At 35.7% G+C, this 23,157-nt stretch overlaps 2 protein-coding genes across 8 annotated transcripts in view; one reads left to right on the top strand and one right to left on the bottom strand.

The window, feature by feature from the left end:
- LOC149808141 (molecular chaperone MKKS-like) overlaps positions 1 to 8,254 on the bottom strand; it is a 40,907-nt gene extending 32,653 nt beyond the window's left edge. For 2 of the 6 annotated variants that reach the window (XM_089973762.1, XM_089973802.1), the window contains exons 1-2: positions 8,005 to 8,134; positions 3,741 to 3,992 (exon numbers count right to left, since the gene is read on the bottom strand). The gene's annotated coding sequence lies outside the window, so the exon portion shown is untranslated. The other 4 variants (XM_089973777.1, XM_089973768.1, XM_089973786.1 and 1 more) reach the window with 4 other exon arrangements.
- A 5,585-nt stretch (positions 8,255 to 13,839) lies between these two features.
- LOC149808140 (uncharacterized) overlaps positions 13,840 to 23,157 on the top strand; it is a 49,214-nt gene continuing 39,896 nt past the window's right edge. The window contains exons 1-4 of one of the 2 annotated variants that reach the window (XM_089973740.1): positions 13,840 to 13,950; positions 18,933 to 19,037; positions 20,989 to 21,100; positions 22,553 to 22,675. In XM_089973740.1, the coding sequence (XP_089829866.1) occupies positions 13,918 to 13,950; positions 18,933 to 19,037; positions 20,989 to 21,100; positions 22,553 to 22,675 (373 nt within the window). In that variant the 5' untranslated portion in view covers positions 13,840 to 13,917. Of the gene's footprint in view, positions 13,951 to 18,932; positions 19,038 to 20,988; positions 21,101 to 22,552; positions 22,676 to 23,157 lie in introns of those variants that run through there. The other variant, XM_089973750.1, reaches the window with a different exon arrangement.

Raw genomic sequence — 23,157 nt, 5'->3', positions numbered from 1 at the left:
TGCTGTGATATTGTATTTTAGATAGGCAATGACATTTACATGATTCCTCATTATTTACATGTTTCAATCATGACACTGTCAAAACTGTATTAGTAAGCAATCACCTCGTCATGTGAACGAGGTTCATGATATAAAATAAAATCAATACATGACTATATTTGTGCTTAATTTACAACAAAGACTAGTTCATGTTAACAATTCCACCAATCAATCAGATAAGTTTTTTTGCATACATTCTTTCCTTTTACAAATGTTATCAGCATTAGTTCTGATACAATGTTAAAATCTTTAATTGTCCCAATAGCTCGTTCAATGTGAATAGGTGTTCTGGACATTCATCTGACATACAAGCAATATGGGAATGTGCTCTGCTGATACTAACAAAATGATTTCAGTACAAACCGGTTTATGTGGCTAATGGGAAGTGTCATGCCGAGGACTCATTTGTGATGGAACGGCTTCAACACTGGACTAACAGATTTAGAGTCCACACCATCTACCCAATTTAACACACACACATGTGCACACACACACAAAGTTATTGTTTAAGACCTATTATTGAAAATATAGTAATATATTTTAAAAGAAGAAAGTACATTAAATAAATTTCTGTGTTAAAGTTCATGACTGCTTTATATGACAGCTTAAGGTATGTTGATGGAATATTAAGGGTCTGTTTTGGTAACAATCTTTACCTGACATGATTAAATTCAACTGAAAGCAACAGATCCGTGAAACCATTTTTCAAGGATCTGATGCTTTCATTTGAATTGTTTTCCGGTTGATTAAATGTTGATAAAATGCTCACAATCAGTAAATGTTTGAAAAGTCAATGTTATTTGTTTTGCTCTACGTAGAATGCACATGCACGAAATTTAATCAATATCTGGTTTTAACACCGGGCAACATTCAGTGTCAAAAACTGATCTAGAGAGAGAGAGAGAGAGAGAGAGACATTCAAACCAACTTTCCAATTTTCCATAAAGAGATTGTGTATTTGAGTCTTCATAGACCTGCCAACCCTGACGAGTCCGTCTCAGTAAGGCAGTTGATTTTTTTCATAAGATTGACCAGTTTTCAGTAAGGTTTAACAAAATATCAATAACTGCTATCATGAAACTAGAAAACGTAAATAAAAGTTTGACGCATTGATGATAAAATTATGTTTAACTGAATAAAAGTTTGATGCATTGATGATAAACATTATGTTCAACTGAAAAGTTTGTAAAGTACATGTAGACTTTATTTACCACTAGTATAGTTGCACAAACTCTAGTTCCAAACCCTATGCAGCTCAATGGCTTGTTGCTATCTCTCAACTTGACATAATTCTTGGAAATTGTTTTCCATTTCGCATGATGACGGCAATCATATCTCCCACCACGAGACATACACAAACTGACAAGTGATGTCCAATTTTTGTAATTGTTTCCTTTCCAGCTTTTATTCACAAAAATCTAAGTACTCCTTTTTATTCTTTTGTGTTGATTAGTAACACTTTTCTAGAAGCTTATTTTCCCCTTAAACATGCATCGTTTTCTGTACGCCATTTAAGAAAATTCTATAATCAACAGTTTGATCATGCAGACACTTCACATGAACAAATTGGTGCAGTTTAAAGCGTCCAAGGTGTTTTTGCAAAGCTAGTCTGGTTCCTTGACTAATTTTACTAATTTTAAGATGAAACCTGATCCAAATAAAACACGGATGAACCAATTATCTGGACTTTTCGGCAACGATAATTTTTCCGTAGTTTTTGCTAGTATGACGTAAGTCAGTATTTTAAGGGTAATTTTTGTAATACTTACAGCAAAATTATAAGAGTTGGCAGGTCTGCCTTCAGAAAATGCATTTATGTTGTCTCAAATATGTCATCATGCAAATCAAATGACTTTTCCAACAGGCTCTTTTAAGATCATGCATTCAAGTTTCAAATACATGGATCCCAGCAATGAGAACATGATATAGTCATGTTATGACCCTGTTGTCTTTGTCTGAATACATGAAGTGAAGTTTTTATTTCATGAGGTGGAGAACCAGACTGTGTAATGGAGAGTTTGATTACGTGAGTGACAGAGATCCTGTGATCTTCTGGATTAACTTTCTCAGGTTTACATAATCAACCCTTGAGACTGCAAAGTATTTCCATGTTATGGTACAGATGGCCTGCCATACATGTCTGATCAATACTGGCCACATGGTGCAAATTAGAAGTTCTAAATAAGTAAAACTAAAGCACTGCAAAAACTTTAGAAAGATCATAAAGCTTCTCAAATAAATGCAAACAAAAGTACTAATAATAATAATAATGAGGACTTTGTATAGCGCCTAATCTTTAGAAGCTCTAAGTGCTTTACAACATTAGACAACACCTATAAGATAAGAAACATAATAATATTAATACAAAAACAAACAACACGGAATTAGAAAAACATTAAAAAATAAAAAACATGCTGAGAATATTTCAGGTAGGAAACATTATTAGGTCTTTAAGTTTGTTCTTGCAGTTGAAATAAGTGAGTTTTGAGAGCCCTGTTAAATGTGATCACTGTGTCTTTGTGTCAGAGTTCAGTGGGCTATTCATTCCACGTTGCTGGGCCCTGGTATGCAAAAGAATGCTGTCCATATGACTTTGTTTTCATAGTGGGAATAATGAGTATACAATTGTCAGAAGAGGAGCGTAAGTATCTTGCTGGTGTGTACACATGGGTTAGGTCAGATAGGTATGTTGGACTAGAGTCTGACAGTAAAATATAGCACAGAGAACAAATTTTGTGTTTGATTCTGGATCGAATGGATAGTCAGTGTAGGGTACAGAGCAGCAGGGAGGTGTGCTCTGATCGTGGTAGTATGATCCGAGCAGCTGTGTTTTGAACTTTTTGAAGTTTCTGGAGTAGATATTGAGATGAACCAGACAGAATTGAGTTACAATAGTCCAGTCTTGAAAGTACTAATTAACACACAAGTGTTTTAGTGGCATCAACTGAAAGATATTTGCGAATTGAGCTGATGCGTCTCAAGATACTACAAGATCAAAGATGAAAGGTAAATTCTATAAAAGGCATATAAAATAAAAGATTAATGTAAAATATAATCCTAACCATAAAGACATTTTGTGCATTAACTCATTTTGTCAACAATTACAAATATTTATATGGCATAAACCTACCATATACACTTGCTTGTAAGTTGAATCTGAATGCAAACAATAAAGATCCTGATCTGCCATCATATAACACAATGGCAGATCTGGGTCTAGACTGTTTATTTTATAGATTACTCTGAACAAACCACAAAGACACAGATCTGCCATCACATTATGCAATGGCATACCTGGGATCTGGGTCTGTGCAGTTTGCAGCTGGACTCTTTTTGTAAGCATGTATAAACAGTAGTTTAAACCCTAAACCGGCAGCAAATGACGATCAAAATGTATCAGATCTGTAATATTGTACATACTTGCAGAATCAAACCGCAAACTAACAGACCATGCATCATATAATGCATCAGCAGATCTGGGTCTGACCAGTTTGCTACGAGTAATCAAGCACCATACACCCTAATGTGCCAGCATATGCAGTTGCTTGACTTAAAATCTGAGTATATATTGTAACTCATAAAGACAAAAATTAATAAAAATTACCCTTTCTTACTTCAACTCCATCTGCACTAAATATATTACACAAATCTACAATTCTTTAAATACAGATGGTCAGAAAATTGTAACTATTCAAACTTACAACTGTCTTCTTTTCTATTATTGCTTAGTTTCTTTCTCTTGCTGTTTGTCTCCTTTCACAACAGCAAAACCCAGAAGTTTAGTTTCTTTTGCTGAAGGAGGTACAAGGTAAGGTATTTCCTGGATGCGTAACCAAATGTAGTGTATGCCAATGAAACCAAGCGTAACAGTGATTGGCAATCGGAATCTATGCAAAAAAGCTCGGAATGAAGCCATTCCAATTATGCCAGTACATGGGATGTGTATTATGGTCCTGTAAAAACAAACAATAACTTTAATCAACTCTGTTCTGTAATGTACATACATTATTCACACAATATATAAAATGTTGGTGATTAGCTTTAAAAATGTTGGAGAATGGACACAAATGTTGAAATACTGTTCCAAAACAAATCATCAATAACTATTGACAATAACTGACTTCATTTCAATCTTTGTCTATTCAAATAAAATGAAAATAATTTCTTAAGTTCCAAAATTAAAAGTGTTAGTGTTTCTGTTAATAAACTGATCTATGTTCATTCTAATCATCAACAGAGTTTTGTTGTTTTTGTTGTAGTGGTAGGGTTTAATGCCATTTTTCAGCACAAGATAGGCTATACATGGCGGTATGTATAAATGGTGGAGGAAGAACCCGGTAATACCCTGGAAAGAACCACTGACCCATGAGAAGCTACTGGCAAGCTTTCTCACATACGCACATTGGCCGAATCTGAGACTCAAATCCCTGCAGTCAATAAAATGTAATGAGGAACTTAACGACATCTTTTTTGCCCCAAATATATTAAAGTGCTGAGACTGGGTTGCCTTGGTGTTACGAATTACAAAATCAAATTGCTCATCAGCTATGTATAACAATGCAATTATTTAATATACACAGTGTAAAATAGCAAGCAAGTTTGCATTGGTTATACATTATTTAAAATCCACATTTCTGAAGCTTTTGAGAGAGAGAGAGAGTCTTTGATGTTGTTGCAGGGTTTAACGCCATTTTTCAGCTCAAGATAGGCTATACATGATGGCCAGTATCATTGGTGGAGGAAGAACCCAGTAAACCCCCGGAACAAACCACCGACCCATGAGAAGCTACTGCCAAGCTTTCTCACGTACCCACATTGGCCAAGCCCGAGACAAAGAGAGAGATGGTATGGTATAAGCATTTTGATATTATCAATCATATAATGAAAAAATAATAAAAAGCTTAGAAACTATATTCATGTTCATATCAATAAATGTTTGAAATATGGTATGTATGTATGTATGTATGTATGTATGCATGCGTGTGTGTGTATGTGTGTGTGCATGTATCTGATTAGAAATAATTTTTATATAATTGATATAAATCACTTTTTATTGAATTCTGGCAGCAGTCTATTTTAAACATGTATTTTAAAATAATTTATCATGCTTCGTTCTTTTAAATGATCAATTTTCATCATTCAGTTCACACACTTCAAATATGTATGCATCATTACATTACTAAATACCTTCCTAAATTCTGATACATTTGTATGTTCCCACGAACATACATATCAACATGTATATATACATGTCAAGGATCCTGAAATACCTGCAGATTTGCTGCCGCTTTAGTAATAGTATCAGAAGCAGACGACATATGTATGTACATCTGTAGTCGTGCACACAACCCTTTGCTAAAAACAGACATGTCTGGGAACTGGAAATGAATCTCGAGCATGTCCGTCTATTATATTGAAAACTTCTGTTAGGCACGAAACGTGCCGATGATGACAGTGTTATTGCCACTCTACTCAGTCAGGTTAGAAATTATAAATCAATGAATGAATTGACTCAGTTCCTTGCACTTTTTATCACATTAAAGGTTTTTATTATTATTATTAATAATAATAATAATAATCACAATAATAATGAGGACTTTGTATAGTGCCTAATCTTTAGAAGCTCTAAGCACTTTACAACATTAGACAACACCAATAAGATAAAAAACATATATAATGATATGATTACAAAAACAAACACCACAAAATTAAAAAACATAATAAACATGCTGATAATATTTAAGGTAGGAAACATTATTAGGTCCTTAAGTTTGTTCTTGCAGTTGAAATGAGTTTTGAGAGCACTCTTGAATGGGATCACAGTGTCTTTGTGTCTAAGTTCAGTGGGCAATTCATTCCACATTGCTGGGCCTTGGTATGCAAAAGAACGCTGTCCATATGACTTTGTTTTCATAGTGGGAATAATGAGTATACGATTGTCAGAAGAGGAGCGTAAGTATCTTGCTGGTGTGTACACATGGGTGAGGTCGGATAGGTATGTTGGACTAGAGTCCGTCAGTGAAACGTAGCTCAGAGAACAAATTTTGTGCTTGATTCTGGATCGAATGGATAACCAGTGTAGGGTACAGAGCAGTGGGGAGGTGTGCTCTGATCATGGTACTCTAAGTATGATCAGAGAAGCTGTGTTTTGAACTTTTTGAAGTTTCTGGAGTAGATATTGAGATGATCCAGACAGAATTGAGTTACAGTAGTCCAGTCTTGAAAGTACTAATGAACACATGAGTGTTTTAGTGGCATCAACTGAAATATTTTTGCGAATGGAGCTGATGCGTCTCAGCTCAAGATATGCAGCCTTGTATATGTTCATGACATGTTGGTGCAATGTGAGAGTACTGCCCAGAGTAACACCTAGGTTTCGTACTGACTGTGTGAATTTAATGTTGGTGTTGCTGATATTTATTGTTTGAGGTAATGGATGTGAATGAGAACATCTTTGTGTTGTAATGGCTTCAGTTTTATCATCATTCAGCTGCAGCTTGTTACATGTCATCCATGATTTCACATCAGAAATGCACCTCTCTACACCTTGGATGGTAGCATCAACTTCGATATGTATGTTGGTGGGAACATACAAATGTATCAGAATTTAGGAAGGTATTTAGTAATGTAATGATGCATACATATTTGAAGTGTGTAAAATGAATGATGAAAATTGATCATTACTGAAATCAGTGGGGGGGTACAAACAAACAAGTTGGTATAGTCAGACATTTTCTATTTTCATTCTTTCCTTACTTCCAGTACTGAATAAAGAATTAAGTAACCTAATATATGGAACTCAATACATTTTCACATGAAAAATATTTATATTTTGGTACATTAACATTTACGTAATTTAATAAACAAAACAGTATTAAACGTTTCTAACCCTTTCATAAATGCATTACATGCCATTTGCATGATTTTCAGAATGGTAGAAAACTGCATTGATGTTATGACCAAATTTTTTTAATAAAACCATACATGAATGTTAAGGAAAAGAACAAATTTAATCTTATTGAAATTTGGAGTATCCAAGAATCAAAGGATGGGGGTTCTAACCTGTAACAATCAAGGGATGGGGGGGGTTCTAACCTGCCAACTGGATACTCCACAATTTCTTTGGTGTTGTGTGGTTTAATGCCATTTTTCAGCACATGATAGGCTATACATGGCGGCCAGTATTAATGGTGGAGGAAGAACCTGGGAAAACCCTAGAAAGAACCACCGACCCACGATAAGCTACTAGCAAGCTTTCTCACATACCCACATTGGCCGAATCCGAGACTCGAACCCACGCAGACAGAGGTGTGATGGCAGTGATCCGTAACGGATAGTGCTTTAGACCACTCGCCCCCACCCCCAATTTTCTTTGTAACAAACCCCTGTGTAATCGACAGTGTTGCCATTTCCTGTGATCATACATTTCTTTCCTCATCTCTTTGATGGCTGCGAGTGTCGCCGTGATCAACCGCTCCGAAACGATGACGTTATAAACAAGGAAAGCAAAACATGGTCCTCATAAATAAATAGTCACGGGACAAATGTCTGCAGCCATGAATAGTTTAAAGTTTTTAATTTTGGTTCAGGCATGATGATGATGATTCAAAGTCTAAATGAACTTTAATAAAATTTAAATTTACTAATTACTGCGCGAATTCTTCTTAAGGGCTCCAAAACCGATACCCCGATGATACTGAACAGTGTTCCAGGCTATTATACATCTATAAAAGACCAAGCTGAATATTTCACACAGTCCGCATCAGCCTGCACCGTCAATAAAAGACAGTCTTTATATAATTCAGGGTAAGTCATCCAATGAAGTCGTTTTGTACAGTGGGTCGGTGGTTCTTTCCCGGGTTCTTCCTCCACCATTAATACTGGCCGCCATGTATAGCCTATCGTGTGCTGAAAAATGCCGTTAAACCCCACAACAACAACAACAACAACGTTTTGTACAGTTACCTCTACGTTCACAATACTCATTCGACCTCCATCTACAGGTATGACATTGGATCTGTACTCGGCATGCACATTACAAACGGTTGTACTCGATTCTTACGTATACTTTCTTCCGTTGATGTTGTGAACTCGGTTGATCACGCACAAATATCCTGTCGTTGCTTAACATGTTAACAATCATAATTACAAATGAATTTATAATTCGTAACATAAGTGTACTCGTGATTACCGTAAATATCTACTGATGGACCAAAACTGTTTCATTCACACATTTTCCATAGTAAAGATTCCATAGCTTGTTGTGGTGCCTTTGCTAGGCACTGATGCAAAAACGCTACAGCCAGCATAAGTAATCAGCCAATATTTAGCGAAATGCTTGTTTCGCTCATTTTAAAAAGGGATTAGACACTTTAAGACATAACCATCAGCTATATTATTGTTACTGTTAACTTTTCATCCTTTCTTCTCCGAAATTCAATGCAAAATTGACTGACAAAAGATGACCCCTATTGGTGGTTGGTTGGCCATTCACCCGGTTTTATACATAACAGTCCTGTCTTCAGCTGATTTGTCCCCTTCTTAAAGCGATAATATCTGCGTATGTAGAAAGGAATGTCCGATATTTGATTTCGTCAGTGGCCACCCTCTGTGTACTCTTCTGTATATTCAGTTTCATTTTCATAGCTCTCTATCTGAAACTCCACTGAAACTGGCGGAGGACTGGAAGGGTGCCCTGGACAATGGCTTCCATGTGGCTGCAATACTAATGGACCAGTCCAAGGCCTTTGACATTTTTCCGCATAGCCTTATGATTGAAAAAAAATTAAAGCGTATGACATTGTTCTGAAATCAATCAAAACTAACTGAAAACTATTTGAATAGCCTAAAACAGCGTATTAAACTGATCCTCATATAGTAACTGGTATATTACTTCCAAATGAGTACGACAAGGCTCAATACTATGACCTCTCATATTTAATACCTCTGGAAACTGCATTTTCTACTTCATTAAACAAGCAACAATGAAAATTACACTGACACCACATACACACCTGACATCCAGAAAAAGCCAAAATAATTCAATATTCTTTCTAGAAGCAAACCCTAGAATTCCAAGCCAAAATTATGGCAAAAACGTGAAATTTTTTTCCAATTTCACCACATTAGACCACGAAATACCCCGCGAGAACTGCGTAAAACTCCTTAAAGTAGATATAAATTATCTACTAAAATTTAGCAAGATTTTCAAGATGGTAGGTGTGACAGCCATATTGGTTTCCGAGCGGCACCATTTACATTTAGACCCAACTAAAACACAAGCCAAATCCGTGCGTGAAAGTTCATGGTAATCGTCCAATTAATTTAAGATGAGTAGAGTATAAGAGTAAGAGTTTAAGAGGAGTGTATTTTGTCTTTCCACTTTGGGTTGGGGCATACTTGAAGGTCTCTGATGTGGCTTTTTCCACTTCAGTAGTCTTGACCTTGCTATTGTTTTTTTCAAGCAGGCTCCGGCAAGATTTAAAAAAAATTAAAAATAAGTTTCACAACATAGGATACACTGAATTTTTCTGTCATCAATAATAAATGAAGCATTTGCAAAACACATCCTTTGAAATATGGCTATAAGTTCTCTTACATGGAAGTAGTTGCAGTATGTGTGTGAAGAAACACAGTACATTTTTCCTTCGTATGAAAATATGGGGCCAATCATATGAAAAATAAACAATGTAAATCAAGTCCAATTTACTTTTAAAAAACTTGAATAACAGAAGCTCATGGAGAGCTTTTTCCCCTTACGGCCATTTAGACTTTACTCTCACCAGATTTTGTTTGTACCACGCTAAGTACTTCGTCATCCTACGGATGCTAACCACGATATTACACAGTCAAGGGAACTCAGTTAATAATAATAATAATAATAATAATAATTTCTTTATCCAGCTGACAAAATATGATTCAACATAGTTTTTTGCCATGGTTTTGCCTACATCACCAACTATGCTATACAACATACTGAATTTGTCTACAACACCAACTATGCTATATAACATACTGAATTTGTCTACAACACCAACTATGCTATACAACATACTGAATTTACCTACAACACCAACTATGCTATACAACATACTAACCACAATTATAAATACACAAAATTGCATACGAGTTTTTATTCTGAGTTGGCGGAAAGAACAAGTTTATAATAGCGTAAGAAAACGTCGAGGCCGTCAGGCTGAGATGAAATCATAAGCCATGTCAAACGAGTTCTTTTCATAAGCCATGTCAAACAAGTTCTTTCCCCAGACTCGGGACAAAACAAGAATGAGGTTTTGTATTTATTTCACCACCTCCCCATTTTACCCTATCTCGATATTTGTACCTTTACTGTATGCATAAAATTCAAAACAAACTGGCATTTATAAAATATAAAAGTTCGATTCATAAATATAAAAATATATACGGATAGACATCAAAGAACGTACCTAAGTAGTTCGCGCGCGCGCGTGTGTGCGTGTGTGTGTGTGTGTGTGTTACGGATGTGCGGAGTGAACAGTTGTAAGGAACGCCAGATTTATATGTCTATGTAATAAAATGAACTATACAACAGTGAATACTTAACTCTACAAATGGCGTTCACTCCAATGTTGAACGCAATGGCTACAAATGTAGTGTATATGTAGCAAGACACATGTATTATGCATAGCATGGTTCGAAACAGCAAGTACGGGCTATAAACAATCGAACAGTTTTCTCACAGAAGAAAATCTCTAAATTACCATCTTCTTGGAGAGTTCTGCATTCTCCTTCACCCTCTGGCAAAGGCCCTATAGTTCTTATTTCGATTCGCTGAGATTTGTAAGTATTTCTTGACCACATTCTGTTTCAGGGCCTTTGGGGTTTCCCCCAAGATTTTCCTAACGATAGCAAAATGCTTGTGGTGATTTTCAGTAACGGTGTGAAGTTTCATGAGAACACTGACCTGATTTGCAATAACGGTGTGAAGTTTTCATGAGAACACTGAGCTGATTTCAATAACGGTGTGAAGTTTTCACGAGAACACTGAGCTGATTTTCAATAACGATTTGAAGTTTTCAGGAGAACACTGAGCTGATTTCACTAACGGTATCCAGTTTTTATGAGAACATTGACGTGGAAATCTGGAGAAAAAAAAGTGTTGGGTACTATAAGCGTTTCTTTAATAAAAAAAATCGCTATTAAATAATTATAAAGATCTGTACAAACAGTAGAAATGGTGCTAATGATGAAAAAATGTACAAAATAAAATATATATTTCTATTTTTCAACTTATTTAAAAGAAAAATGAATAGAACATACTATCATTGTAATCCTTTGTTGTTCTTTTACTCCTTTCAATCATTACGTCCCTTTTTCGTTTCTGCATTTTGACGTAGATGCATTTGGCATTTGGCATCAAGCTTATAGAAGAGGATGGCGTAACTACGAATGGAAAATATAAAAAAACAAACAGTGGAATTATGAACAGAGTAGATACATCAATGAACAAAGAATCTCAATCTTACTTGCATTTACAACTAAGTCTCGTACAGTATGTTTTTATGACATATAATTTAACTCAGGACACATCTCACAATGTTAAAAAATACCTAAGATACAAAACTAACTGTCATGTAGCGATCCTCCATTTCCATTCATACAACTAAATTAGAGAACAAATTTGATGTTTGCCTAAATGTATATGGTACTGAACACTAATACTTATACTGTCAACAATATGACAAGACAATTATCAACAGAAGTGACAGCACACCCACGAGTTAGAAATGCATCACAATGTAAAAGTTGCATTTTATTGCTGCACAACACATTTTTTTTTTATTTCACTGATGCAAATTAACCGCCACTTTGGACATTTTAAAAAATCAGCGCAGCAAATGACTTAAAACTAATGATATGATACATCAAACAGTTCTTCTGCTTGGGATTAGAGGAATAACTTCATAGATGTAATAGAAACATGAGTTACGCACACATTTAGAGTGTGGTAAATGAATAAAATATTACATGTTGTTGTTGTTGTTGTTGTTGTGGGGTTTAACGCCATTTTTCAGCACACGATAGGCTATACATGGCGGCCAGTATTAATGGTGGAGGAAAAACCCGGGAAAACCCCGGAAAGAACCACCGACCCTCGAGAAGCTACTGGCAAGCTTTCTCACATACCCACATTGGCTGAATCTTAGACTCGAACCGCCGCAGACAGAGAAAATATTACATAAGTCAACAGCTGTATTATCTGTTTCTTTATTAAAGAATAAAATGATCATGTTTGGGTATTTATGGATGTGTAAATTTTACCTAATCAATCACAAAGAAAATAAGTCCGAAGGACTTTATGTTAACTTTGTGAGTGATTAGGTAACAATTTACACATCGATAAATACCCAGCCATGACCATTTAATCCTTGTAATTCCACTTTACTTTCTCTCTGTCATCTTATCAGAAGATTTAATTAATAAAGCATTCACTTTTAGGTAGATCAAAGTTTGTCTTTTTAGCATCTTCACTGTGACAAAATGCATGATAGATTTATAAATTTGTAAATTTTGATCGGAAATCTAGAGGTACCTCGGTGGGGGCTTGTTGTTGTTATTATTATGGTGTAAGGCGTTGATATCGATACAACTTCACATAAAATAACCTGGAAACAAGGAACCAAAAGTAGTCCTTAGAATGTATCGATGTGTAACAAATTCCAGATGAGTATCACGTGACCGTTTTCATCCAATCAAATTAGAATTATTCTCCTGCGCATTCGTCGTAAGTCTAAATATTATATGCTGTCGAAAGAAATCGTTCACTTGTCCGTTCAAGAGCGGACGGAGATGACAATGTTTTCTGGATGCAGCTGAAGATTAAAAGAAAATCACTCGTCATTAATTGCAGTAATAAAGAAGAAATAAAGAAATCAGCCTTGATTTATTTTTGGCAATTTAAATGAATTACATATTGGGCACAATGGCGCTTGCGTATGAGACAGTGATACAATACATCACAACATGTATTCATTAAACTGGTCCTAAATTGTCCTAGAAGTGAATATACAAATAAGGAAAGAGAACGTCTCGGTGTATGCTATTGCATTTCTGGAAGCTTTTGGAAGAGACGGTTCGCTAAAAAGTCTCCAAAACTTTGACAACGGTACCACTTGAGGATTTTTAGTTTAAACAATATTTATTTGAGAAACTTTGTCAAAATAATGACAAACATATGATTCTGGGGGATTCAATAGAAAGAATAAACTTATCAGCACTGTCTCCTCCACTGTAACAAGAAAAAAAATATAACATCAAGAACCTCGCTGTCGGTACCAATGGTTTTACAGAAAATATGCATACACAAAGCATAATAATAATAAGAACTAATTAATGGCAATTCAAATGGTTGTGAGTTCAGTAAATTAAGTTAATCTCTGAGTCATCCTAGTATAATGTTGCACAGCTGAAAGTATTTGTGTGTTGTTTTCTACAGTTAAAATAGGGTTGCCGAATAATAATGAGGGTTTTTGTCTTTTTTTCTTTAAGTTCACTGTTTTCATCTTCACCTAAAATATTAATGAGAATTTGTAAATACTGAAAAAATTCTCGATTACATTGAATCCATGCTAGATACCATGTATGCAGATCACACACAAAGAATATTTACAACTTTTCAATCAGGCGGATATGCCGATGTCGCACGGGATGTTAAAACCAAGCGGGTAAGTGCTTCGGCAATAAAAAAATTAATGCTCATTCCGAACTCCACATATATAATCAAAAGTGACCAGTCCTGAGGGGAAGTCACTCTATTTGGCCCTTGTTACTTGCAAGCTGGCCAGCTGTTAGCAACATCGGTATGCAAGGCCAATATTCAACCAACATGCACGTGAAGAAATGAAACAGACAGGGCAAACTTACTACGTCAGGGTATGATAAAGATAACAAGGATGACATGAAGTATGCCGCACTAGATAAAATTGTTAACAAAACTGTGTTTTTGTGTTTCCACCAAAATATTACGAAGTCATTTGCTACTGTATTCATAAAACCTTGGACGGACCCCCTCCTCTCCCCCCAAAAATGAGAGCCAGAAACCTGAACGTTTATATGAATAAGTTTTATTTGGATTTAGATGGTTAAATGTATGCCATGAAAACGCTTAAATTCTTGGAGGTAGCTGGCGCTCTTGACTTTGGCCCCCCTCCCGGCAGGATCGCAAGTTTGCGCTGGGCGAAATTGCATCTCGCCGAACTTAGAGCCTCTCACTCTGGGAAAAAGAAAAACGCGAAATGCCCCTCTCCCGGCCCAGGCGCCATAGGCGTTCGTCTGTATCGCCCGCCTCAAAGGATGGCCTTGCCTACAGGGGTTCTGTCTCATGCTCCCTCACCCCCCATTAGGATATTTCTGGATCCACTTGTGGCAACAATGTAAAGAAGTCAAAGCTTGGAGGTGTTAGAAAAACATTTTACAAAGTCTGTAGCGATTCTTGAAAACCCATGAATTCCATAGGCATCGCAGCAGATCTTGAAAAAACAGCCACTTTTTAATATAATCCCAGAATTCTGTCAGGAAACCCTTGAAAATGAAAGATGATGCAAAAAAAGATATCCTAGGGTCAGATGATTTACCAGAACAAATTGCAACAAGCCATAACAAGTTTAATTCAATTCAATAGTTGTATTATAGAGGTGTGCGCACATATGTGCATGTACCACTGGTTAATGATCGCACATCGACCTGTTAATTGATCCTGGGGTAAGGAATTAGAGCCTCATCCCCCAGGCATTTATGTGCTCAAAGAGTACTGTTAATTTAGCTTCAGGCCGTTGGTCCATACAGGTCTCTAACAGCCTGAATGGAGGGCTGACATGAGTGGGAATGGACCCAACAACACACTGATGAAAGAAAGACTTGACTTAAACACTACTGGCCAGGTGTCAACCAATACAGTATGTAACACCAGTCGCGATTGGTTGGCCACTATGACGTCACATCAGGACACCTGTTTTTTAGTGGGTGGAAATCATTCCACATCTTCACTCATGTGTACCAATGTTTGGAAGTGGCAAGGGAGGAAAACGGTCCAGCAAGAAGATTTTTTGCAATAGTCACTGAACACCAGCCCATTTTTAATCAAATTTTAATCCGTTATTTAATGAACCCTAACAAAACCAATATTGTGTGAGCCACCAGTGCATTTGAGTCAAATCCATATAAGTCTTATAATTTTCCTATCTCCAAATAAAATCAATAAAATTATTTCAATGTGTACATAATAATTGCCCTAACAATTTAAATTTGCTAAATGTCTAAGCGACATATAAAAAGTTGAGTCACTATTAGGTAAAAAAGTTTTAATTTTGAAGCAAAGCGATCGAAAGGATATCAGTTTTGTGGTTTTATCGAATTTGAAAACCAAGCCAAAATGGTTCCCTTAAATAAGAGGCAATTTGGTAGCCCTAAAAAGGGCTGTTTAAGGCAACCGGTTAGAAGGTATACCGGCTGGTTTCCTGGTCAAATATCTTTTCCACTGTGCAACTCTCTCTATACTGCTGATTTGGGAATGCCTCAAACCCATGGAGTTCTGTTAGATATTCAGCAGCATCAATTAGGGTCGACATTGGGTGTTTTTCATAGGCTTCTTTGTAGTAGGTGGAGATGATGCGGTTGCCAAAAATCCGTTGTTGTGGCTGTGGTTTCTTTGTTTTTAGAGACTTCCATGCTACATAAGTAACTGCATTTATGTAGATTCCTGCTTTTTTGGTGTCCTCTATAGTCTCCTGCAGTCCAAGGGTGTGAAGTCTCCTCATGCCTGGGTCGCTGTCCTCCCCTCCCTCTGCCTGACTCAGCTCACCTTCTGTAGACCCCTCTTGTTCGTCATTAGTTTCCTCCATTTTTTTTTCATGACGGGAGTAGTTGCTTCCTTAATGGCCCTCAGCAATTCTTGTAATAGATCCAATTCCTTTTGCCAGTTAGTAGGAGTAGGAATAGATGGACTTACTGGAGGAGTCCTACTCGTAGGAGATGAGCGAGAGTACTAGCATACGTCTCCTTTTCTTGCTGTTGTTTGTGTACCAAAATGTGGTCTGGTTGTGCCGGGGCAGTCAGTACTGGTGACCAGGCACTAATAGTTGTAGTAGTTGGCTCGGTAGGCTGCTGGTGACTCGACTTTTTGTGATTTGTAGTAGGCAGTGTGCTGTTGGACTGGGTCTGTGTGTGCTCCCTGTCTCTGCTTTTCACCCCCTTTCCAACTTTTGTGCCTTTTCTTTTTTGTTCTACAGCATTATTTTCCCAAAATATGATCAAAGTTCTATTTGCTTTCATTCTTAAGCTCCAGTATGTTGCAACTGTGAGGACTGGACAGAAATTATTTCCGTCGCCAGCTTTGTTACTTCTATGTTACATCCTGCTTCATTTGCTGCTGACTGCCAGAACAAACAAAATACCAGTCTAGAACAAAAATAGATAATACTGGAACAAAGGTTAAATCACAAATTCTACTTCCATCTATAACTTGTTATACTTTTATTTCTATTATTTTTAATTAATTTCATACTGATGTTGGTTATTGAACTTTGTTTTTTGTTATTTTTTGGTATTGATACTATGATGTAAATGGGAGATATTTTTGTTACGAGTTCATATCTTCTGTGTACTTCAAATGTATTGGTACCAAAATTATATTACACTGTATATATTAAGGTATGTTTATTTAAAAACATTGAACTTTGTAAGCAGGGTATCTGCATGAATCAAATTTCGGCAAGTAGCGGCTTGTAGTCAGAAGGTATAAGTTGTTATATTAAGATTGTTTGCAACTGTGCCAATAAGTTGTTATTATTGTTTAACCACCCTGCTCATTTTCTCATGTATGAATAAAAACATGGTCAATTAAAATGATCAGATTATTATTGTATTGCTCAGTATCAAAATTTAGTATTAAAATGCGATTTGATTACTGAAGTTAAAATTTTTGATATTTTATCTGGCTCAGATTCTAAGCAAATACAACATATATAAAGAGTTTGCCAAAATTTTTGCTTTTGGTCAAGAGTAATATATATCAGATATGAAATTTTCTTAACAGCAATCTTTACTTCATACCAGTAAATTAAAAAGAAAAAAGACAAAAGAAGATAAATGATGCTCTCGCATCTGTGCACACAGCACATATTGTTTGTTAATGTTTCATCTGTTTGCATTATTTCTGAACTGTCAGAAAATAATTGTTACAATGTACACTGTATGAATATTCATTAAATTGATTAAATTTAGTACTGTAACAATTAACCAATTACTATTATTTGCTTGTACCTGTTATCCCAGAGTATTTAATTTTTTTATTCTCGTATTGTTTACCTTTAACTTATATTTATTGCTATTCAGAACTATCACATGCAAGTGTATTCGTATCATCAATGTGAATCTCCCATCATGAATAAACTTTGTTGTGAAAGGCATATTTGTACAGTTACTATCACTCCGTTTTATTATTTTTCTGATCCAAAGTAGTTGAATACTGATATTTGTGATATTCTGTCTATCTATCTATCTATCTGTCTGTCTGTCTGTCTATCTATGTATCTATCTATCTGTCCGTCCATCCATCTATCTGTCTGTCTGTCTGTTTATCTGTCTGTCTGCTGTTTAAAGAGAATAAAGAGCAGATGGATGGCAAAGCGGTTTCCTAATTGATAAAACAACCACTGTAACTTACTTTTGTTGCTTTTACTCTGGTAAATTATAATTCAGGTATGAGACTGTTTGATCTACACAAAATTGAAAATGAAATGCTCCTTTCTTGTATTATATCTCATTGGCTCTTATGTTATGTAAAAGTGTCAGCCAATACAAAGAAAGAGCCTGTTAAATATACAGTATTGTCTTTGATGCAACTAATCAATGTCCAGTACCACTCTTTTGCAAAGAAATAAATAAAATGAAGAAGCAAATAATCACAATAATGTACAGAATACTTAAAATGCTGCTAGAAATTGATGAAGAAAATGTCGATTATTTAGATCAACCATGTTATTATTCATGTGATACATACAGAAGACAAAACTACAATACTTCATTGTAATGATTGTTGCTCAAGCAGATTCATGGCAAATGTTTGTTTCACAATATCCAGAAAGGACCACTTGCTTTGAATTGTTGCAGCAGCTATTTACCACATTTCATTTATAAATTAAAGCTCTATCAATAGCTCAGTATATAAAATTATATTTTCCTTGAAAACAAATCTCATGGACCTGTAGACAGTTTTGTTATACATGTATACCTCTTTCAAATAAATCATAAAACATCACATCAGACTACTTAGAGATTAATTATAATTAACATTCAGAAAACATGAAATAGTGTGTATTTTCGACTATCTATTTTTGTTCTGGTATTTTTGGTTTGTTCCTTATTTTTTGTCTTGTTCTGCAATTTATGGTTTGCCTGGTTGTTCTGGCTAATAGTTGGACCAGATATCCCAATCTCAGATGAGACTTTTGTGATTTTCAACAATCGGTTTTGCCTGGATGCAGTTTTTTGCCCATACACATATCCGGATGCAAAGATGGTGAGCAAGTCAAAGTTAGAGCATGAATTGTTTGTTTTGCAGTTTGACTTGACTTATGAGTGAGTATATAAGGTATAATGACATCACAATGAATATTCATATAATACTTGAATACAGGCTATGAATTATTGTATAATAAATTTAGCATTTGTTTCAGCACTACTTTGAAGTGATCCCAATTTCCAATCACCCTTGAAGAATCCCACTTGTCACTCTGTAGAAATAATTACGAATTTTCCTTATAAATACATTAGTATTGCTAATGGAAATCTGCTGGCACAAGTTTTGTACCAAATGTGTTAATATCTGACAACTTTTAATTATTTGGTTTTTCTAGGTTGGTGAGAAGTTGGTGGTTTTATTAGAACTGCACTCTGTACATGATAGTAAGGGGCAGCAAGTACACTCAGAATTGGACTGGTTCCAGAAAATTCATTTGCTGGTATGGTATATTGCACAATGTAGTACAAATTTTGCCTTTTTCTCATGATATAGCAAGATAGTTTATATATATGGATACATGTACTACTGAGATTCTAAAGTATGTACACAGTTATATGTATGGATGTATCGGCAAAAAAAGATTCTAATGACTGTACACCAGGGCTGCACAGCCCATGGCCTGTGGGCTGGATCCAGCCCTTGAACTTGTTATGTCCGGCCCTAAGGGCAAATTAAAACAACACAAATTGGGCACGTGAACAGTAATTATGTTAAAGAAATTAGTGTTTGTGGCTCTTGAGAGGTCTTAGAAAATGCTATCTGGCCCTTGGCTGAAAAAGGTTTTATGGGCCATTGAGATTCTAATGACTAAACAGTTATTTGTATGGGCCATTGGGATTCTAAAGACTACAAACAGTTATTTGTATGGGCCATTGGGATTCTAAAGACTACAAACAGTTATTTGTATGGGCCATTGGGATTCTAAAGACTACAAACAGTTATATGTATGGGCCATTGGGATTCTAAAGACTACAAACAGTTATATGTATGGCTGTGTGGCTATTGGGATTCTAAAGACTACAAACAGTTATATGTATGGATGTATGGGCCATTAAAATTCTAATGGTTTTACATACATTAATATTTTTAGAAGACACAGTATACGTAATGGATTTGGAATTTCTGATTCCTTCATGACATTTTTGCAGCAGGGTTCAGGGTTTGCGCTAAAGAGTATAATATATATTTTGTCTGCATATATTTCCCCCACCCCCCCTTTTTAAATATGAAACAATAGTGCTTTTTCTGTTACCATTTTGTAAGTTAGATGATTTTAGCTATGATATTACAACTATGGTCTTAAACTAAGTAACACTTATATTCCACAAATTATTTCTCAGTTTTTTGGATTTTGATGTTTGTTAATATTAAGTCATTGTGAATAGCTGAGCTATTCTGTCTGCCAACAGTTCTTGCTTTAATTCTGTACATAATTAAAAACGTGTTGAACTTTTTAGCGAATCCCTGTTAGCACTATTAATTCAGTATTGAAATTCAGTAGGTATATTTGCATTTAGTGTTTGTTAGAGCAAGATTTCACATTGCATCTTTTAGGAGTTAAATGTTTAGTCTGTGTTCAGGGCATGTGTTTTGCAAGCATCATCCTCATACACAGACATACTGTCTGTACAATCCTGTGTAGTAAATATATGACTGAAATCTGTGGTCCAAATACACAGGCATACTGTCTGTACAATCCTGTGTAGTAAATATATGACTGAAATCTGTGGTCCAAAGACACAGGCATACTGTCTGTACAATCCTGTGTAGTAAATATATGACTGAAATCTGTGGTCCAAAGACACAGGCATACTGTCTGTACCATCCTGTGTAGTAAATATATGACTGAAATCTGTTGTCCAAATACACAGACATACTGTCTGTACAATCCTGTGTAGTAAATATATGACTGAAATCTGTGGTCCAAATACACAGGCATACTGTCTATACAATCCTGTGTAGTAAATATACGACTGAAATCTATGGTCCAAATACACAGGCATACTGTCTGTACAATCCTGTGTAGTAAATATATGACTGAAATCTGTGGTCCAAATACACAGGCATACTGTCTGTACAATCCTGTGTAGTAAATATATGACTGAAATCTGTGGTTCAAAGACACAGGCATACTGTCTGTACAATCCTGTGTAGTAAATATATGACTGAAATCTGTGGTCCAAAGACACAGACATACTGTCTGTACAATCCTGTTTAGTAAATATATGACTGAAATCTATGGTCCAAACTTTTGCATTGTAATGCAGAGAACTTGGCAGAAGTGGCACAAGAATACATAAATTAGTTGTGTAGATGAATTAAAAATGGTATTTTAGGCTTGTCCCCCTGTCTTCACTTGAAATGCACTTTTTTATATACTTCTGTGATAGGAATTGTTACAGCTGGTACAGGATGTAATTCAACAGAGGGTGGAGCAAGTAACCACAGCTAAACATCAACAAGCTGTTGCCAAGGCAACCAGTCCATCAGGCATTATTACAGGTAAGAGACTCCCATTCCCACAGCATTTCAGACTAAAGTCAAATAAACTATAAACATGTTTACATTTGATAAAAAAGTTCTTTCTCCTGATTCATTCTCTTTACTTAATTCTTTCACTATGTTTCCATTAGTTATAGTCAAAATGGCCACTGCCTGTTAATTTTACCCATTGGCTACAAATTTTGATAACCATTTTGTTTTAGTTACTCATTTTTCCCCCATTGTTTTGTTGGAATGATATGGCCAATAATGTGTTAAAATTCAATCAACCAATCATAATTTTTAAAACAGTTGTGATTATCTGCAAATTTTAGATTATTAATGTAAGTTTGGCTGCTGTTGAAAATTGATTAGTGGGAACCAAGCTTTAATGAAAAATTCATTATCAATAATTGTGTTTATCATCCAGACCAGATCTTTAAAGGCCTTCAGGACATTGGATCTTTAAAGACCTTGGGGTCATTTGATCACTGAAGGCCTTGAGGGCATTGGATATTTAAAGGCCTTCAGGACATTGGATCTTTAAAGACCTTGGGGTCATTTGATCATTGAAGGCCTTGAGGGCATTGGATCTTTAAAGGCCTTGAGGGCATTGGATCTTTAAAGACCTTGGGGTCATTTGATCATTGAAGGCCTTGGATCTTTAAAGGCCTTGAGGACATTGGATCTTTAAAGACCTTGGGGTCATTTGATCATTGAGGGCCTTGAGGGTATTGGATCTTTAAATACCTTGGGGTCATTTGATCATTGAAGGCCTTGAGGGCATTGGATCTTTAAAGACTTTGGGGTAATTAGGTCATTGAAAGCCTTGAGGGAATTGGATCTTTAAAGACCTTGGGGTCATTGAAGGCCTTGAGGGCATCAGATCTTTAAAACACTGGGTTCATTGAAAGCCTTGAGGGCATTGGATCTTTCAAGACGTTGGGTCATTGAGGGCATTGGATCTTTAATGACTTTGGGGTCATTGAAGGCCTTGAGGGCATTGGATCTTTAAAGACCTTGGGGTCATTGAAGGTCTTGAGGGTATCAGATCTTTAAAACACTTTGGGTTCATTGAAAGCTTTGAGGGCATTGGATCTTTCAAGACATTGGGTCATTGAGGGCATTGGATCTTTAATGACTTTGGGGTCATTGAAGGCCTTGAGGGCATTGTATCTTTAAAGACATTGGGTCATTGAAGGCCTTGAGGATGTTGGATCTTTAATGACCTTGGGGTCATTGAAGGCCTTGAGGGCATTGGATCTTTAAAGACCTTGGGGGCATTGGGTCTTGAGAAGCTTCAGTATATTTAGATTTATTATGAAATCATTTTTAAATGAATCAAAGTAATGTTGTTTGCTGTTTTGAAAGGCTGTCATTATTTATGTATTAATCTTAACATACACTAAATGATTTTTTTAGATGATTTGCAGCATTTGAAATATACGAAATTAAAGATATTTTCTTTTTAAGGGAATTCTTTAAGACTGGTATACACCTTTAACAAGCGTCCAGGTCACCAGATCTGCCTGATATCTAACAGTGACCAGGATAGTAGAGGGCAACAGGAGGAAGAGGAGGAGGAGAATGGAGATAGTGAGAGCAATACTGATAATTTTTAAAGTTTCTTTAATACACCACTCCCTTGATAACTCGTGAACCTGCTTATAATGCAGGGTCAGGCTTGGATCCCATTTTTTAAACCAGAAAATACCTCAAAAATTGATCCCTATTTGTTGAACTTGAAGAAAATCGCCATCAAAATTGGTAAAGAAAACTTTGACGTATTGCTCGTTTTATTGTCGAAAATGGTAGATAGGACCTGGAAATTTTAATCAACACTTTGAAATATCAAATTTAAAAATAGGTCATACAATTTTTGTACATTTTCTTTCCAAATGACATTCCTAGTACACCGCAATTAATGATATTTTAGGAAATTTTGATCAATGAAAATGCCACTTATGCCGAGTGGAGGCAGTACTTTAATAAATAAATACAAATTAAATAATTTTTTTATCAATTGAAATTTGTGTTCTAGTTCTATCTTTTAGTTCCTTTTAAGTGTAAGTGTCATA

This window comes from Sinohyriopsis cumingii, chromosome 1, assembly GCF_028554795.1.
Source record: "Sinohyriopsis cumingii isolate HCF-2022 chromosome 1, ASM2855479v2, whole genome shotgun sequence".
NCBI classification, from domain to species: domain Eukaryota; kingdom Metazoa; phylum Mollusca; class Bivalvia; order Unionida; family Unionidae; genus Sinohyriopsis; species Sinohyriopsis cumingii.
This window is presented reverse-complemented; position numbering and strand designations above follow the sequence as displayed.